The 1,095-nt window shown below is 36.3% G+C and overlaps 1 protein-coding gene across 1 annotated transcript; it reads right to left on the bottom strand.

The window, feature by feature from the left end:
* Positions 1-13: 13 nt before the first annotated feature.
* On the bottom strand, positions 14-1,034 carry NAEGRDRAFT_77131 (uncharacterized protein; the record flags this gene model as incomplete). Its single annotated transcript, XM_002667913.1, has 2 exons — positions 14-168; positions 284-1,034. Coding segments are annotated over 2 exons (906 nt in total), but the record flags the coding sequence as incomplete, so codon positions are not given.
* Positions 1,035-1,095: the final 61 nt, after the last annotated feature.

The raw sequence follows: 1,095 nt of genomic DNA, 5'->3' as shown, positions 1-1,095 counted from the left end.
CACTGGACAAAAACTAGACTTCATTGGCAATGAATGTCACAAAATCATAATCAAAGAAACCACAAAAGCTAACACCAGCATCTGGAAAGAAAGGAACGACTGGCTTCACGAAAACTATGAATGGAGCAAAGACCTTAACAAATATGTAAGCATTCTGTAGATAGCAATCTACAGCAATTTATTCAATCACGAGTCTTAATGACAATTAAATTGTAATAAATTAAATTTCTAAAAAATAGTGAGAATCAAAACGAAATTTATTACGAAAGGCCTCCAAACTTACCTCCAGGTAAACCTTTCTTTGCATTCTTTTCCAATGATTCCCAGTCAACTTTATAAACTGGACCAGGAGAATGGGAAATCAGAGGAGGAGTTCTAACACCAACAGTATTTCCAGTTCTTATGAACTTTGGTACTGTTGAAGTTGGGACATTTGAAAGTGCTGTAAGATTTGGATTTCTTAATTGAGGATAAATTTCAGGAGCTTTTCTGTTATCCACTGGTTTTGCTACTTTCATTACAGGGCTGCATACTCTTGGGACTCGTGACGAGAAATCTGTTTTTGGAGTGTAAACACACCCAGGACTTTCAGTAATTTGAGCAGAAGCCTTGGAAATACTATAACCAGGATAAACTTGTGTAGGAATCGGTTTGTCCTTCTTTTTCTTTTCTTTAGCTTTGAATGTCAGGATGTGATCTTCCTCAACATGTCTCTTGGATGGAATGACAAAACTTTGAGTTATATTATACTTTGGTCCTGGAGATGCTCTTCCCAGGTTCTCGTTCAAAAATTGATCTCCCAAAAATCTTGCTCTTGGAGCGTTATATGTAATATTTGGGTCAACTTCTCTATCTTTGCCCTGAAGGGAAAAAGAATGAGAAACGAATTGTTTGTTGTAATCTGTTAACCCAGGATGTTCAAGAAGTACTTGATCACTTGGCAGTGGTGTTCTTCTTCCAAAAGAGAATGAAGGTGATGATGTAATTGACAATCGATAGGATGGATCATAAACTGGTCCAGGTACTCTCATTGACTGTTCATTTTCTTTAATAAATAAATTCCAATTAATACTCACCTCCTTATTTGCACTTAAT

This window comes from Naegleria gruberi (genome assembly GCF_000004985.1).
Source record: "Naegleria gruberi genomic scaffold NAEGRscaffold_1496, whole genome shotgun sequence".
NCBI classification, from domain to species: domain Eukaryota; phylum Heterolobosea; class Eutetramitea; order Acrasida; family Naegleriidae; genus Naegleria; species Naegleria gruberi.
Note: the sequence above shows the minus strand (reverse complement) of the source record. Positions and strands in the feature narration are given on the sequence as shown.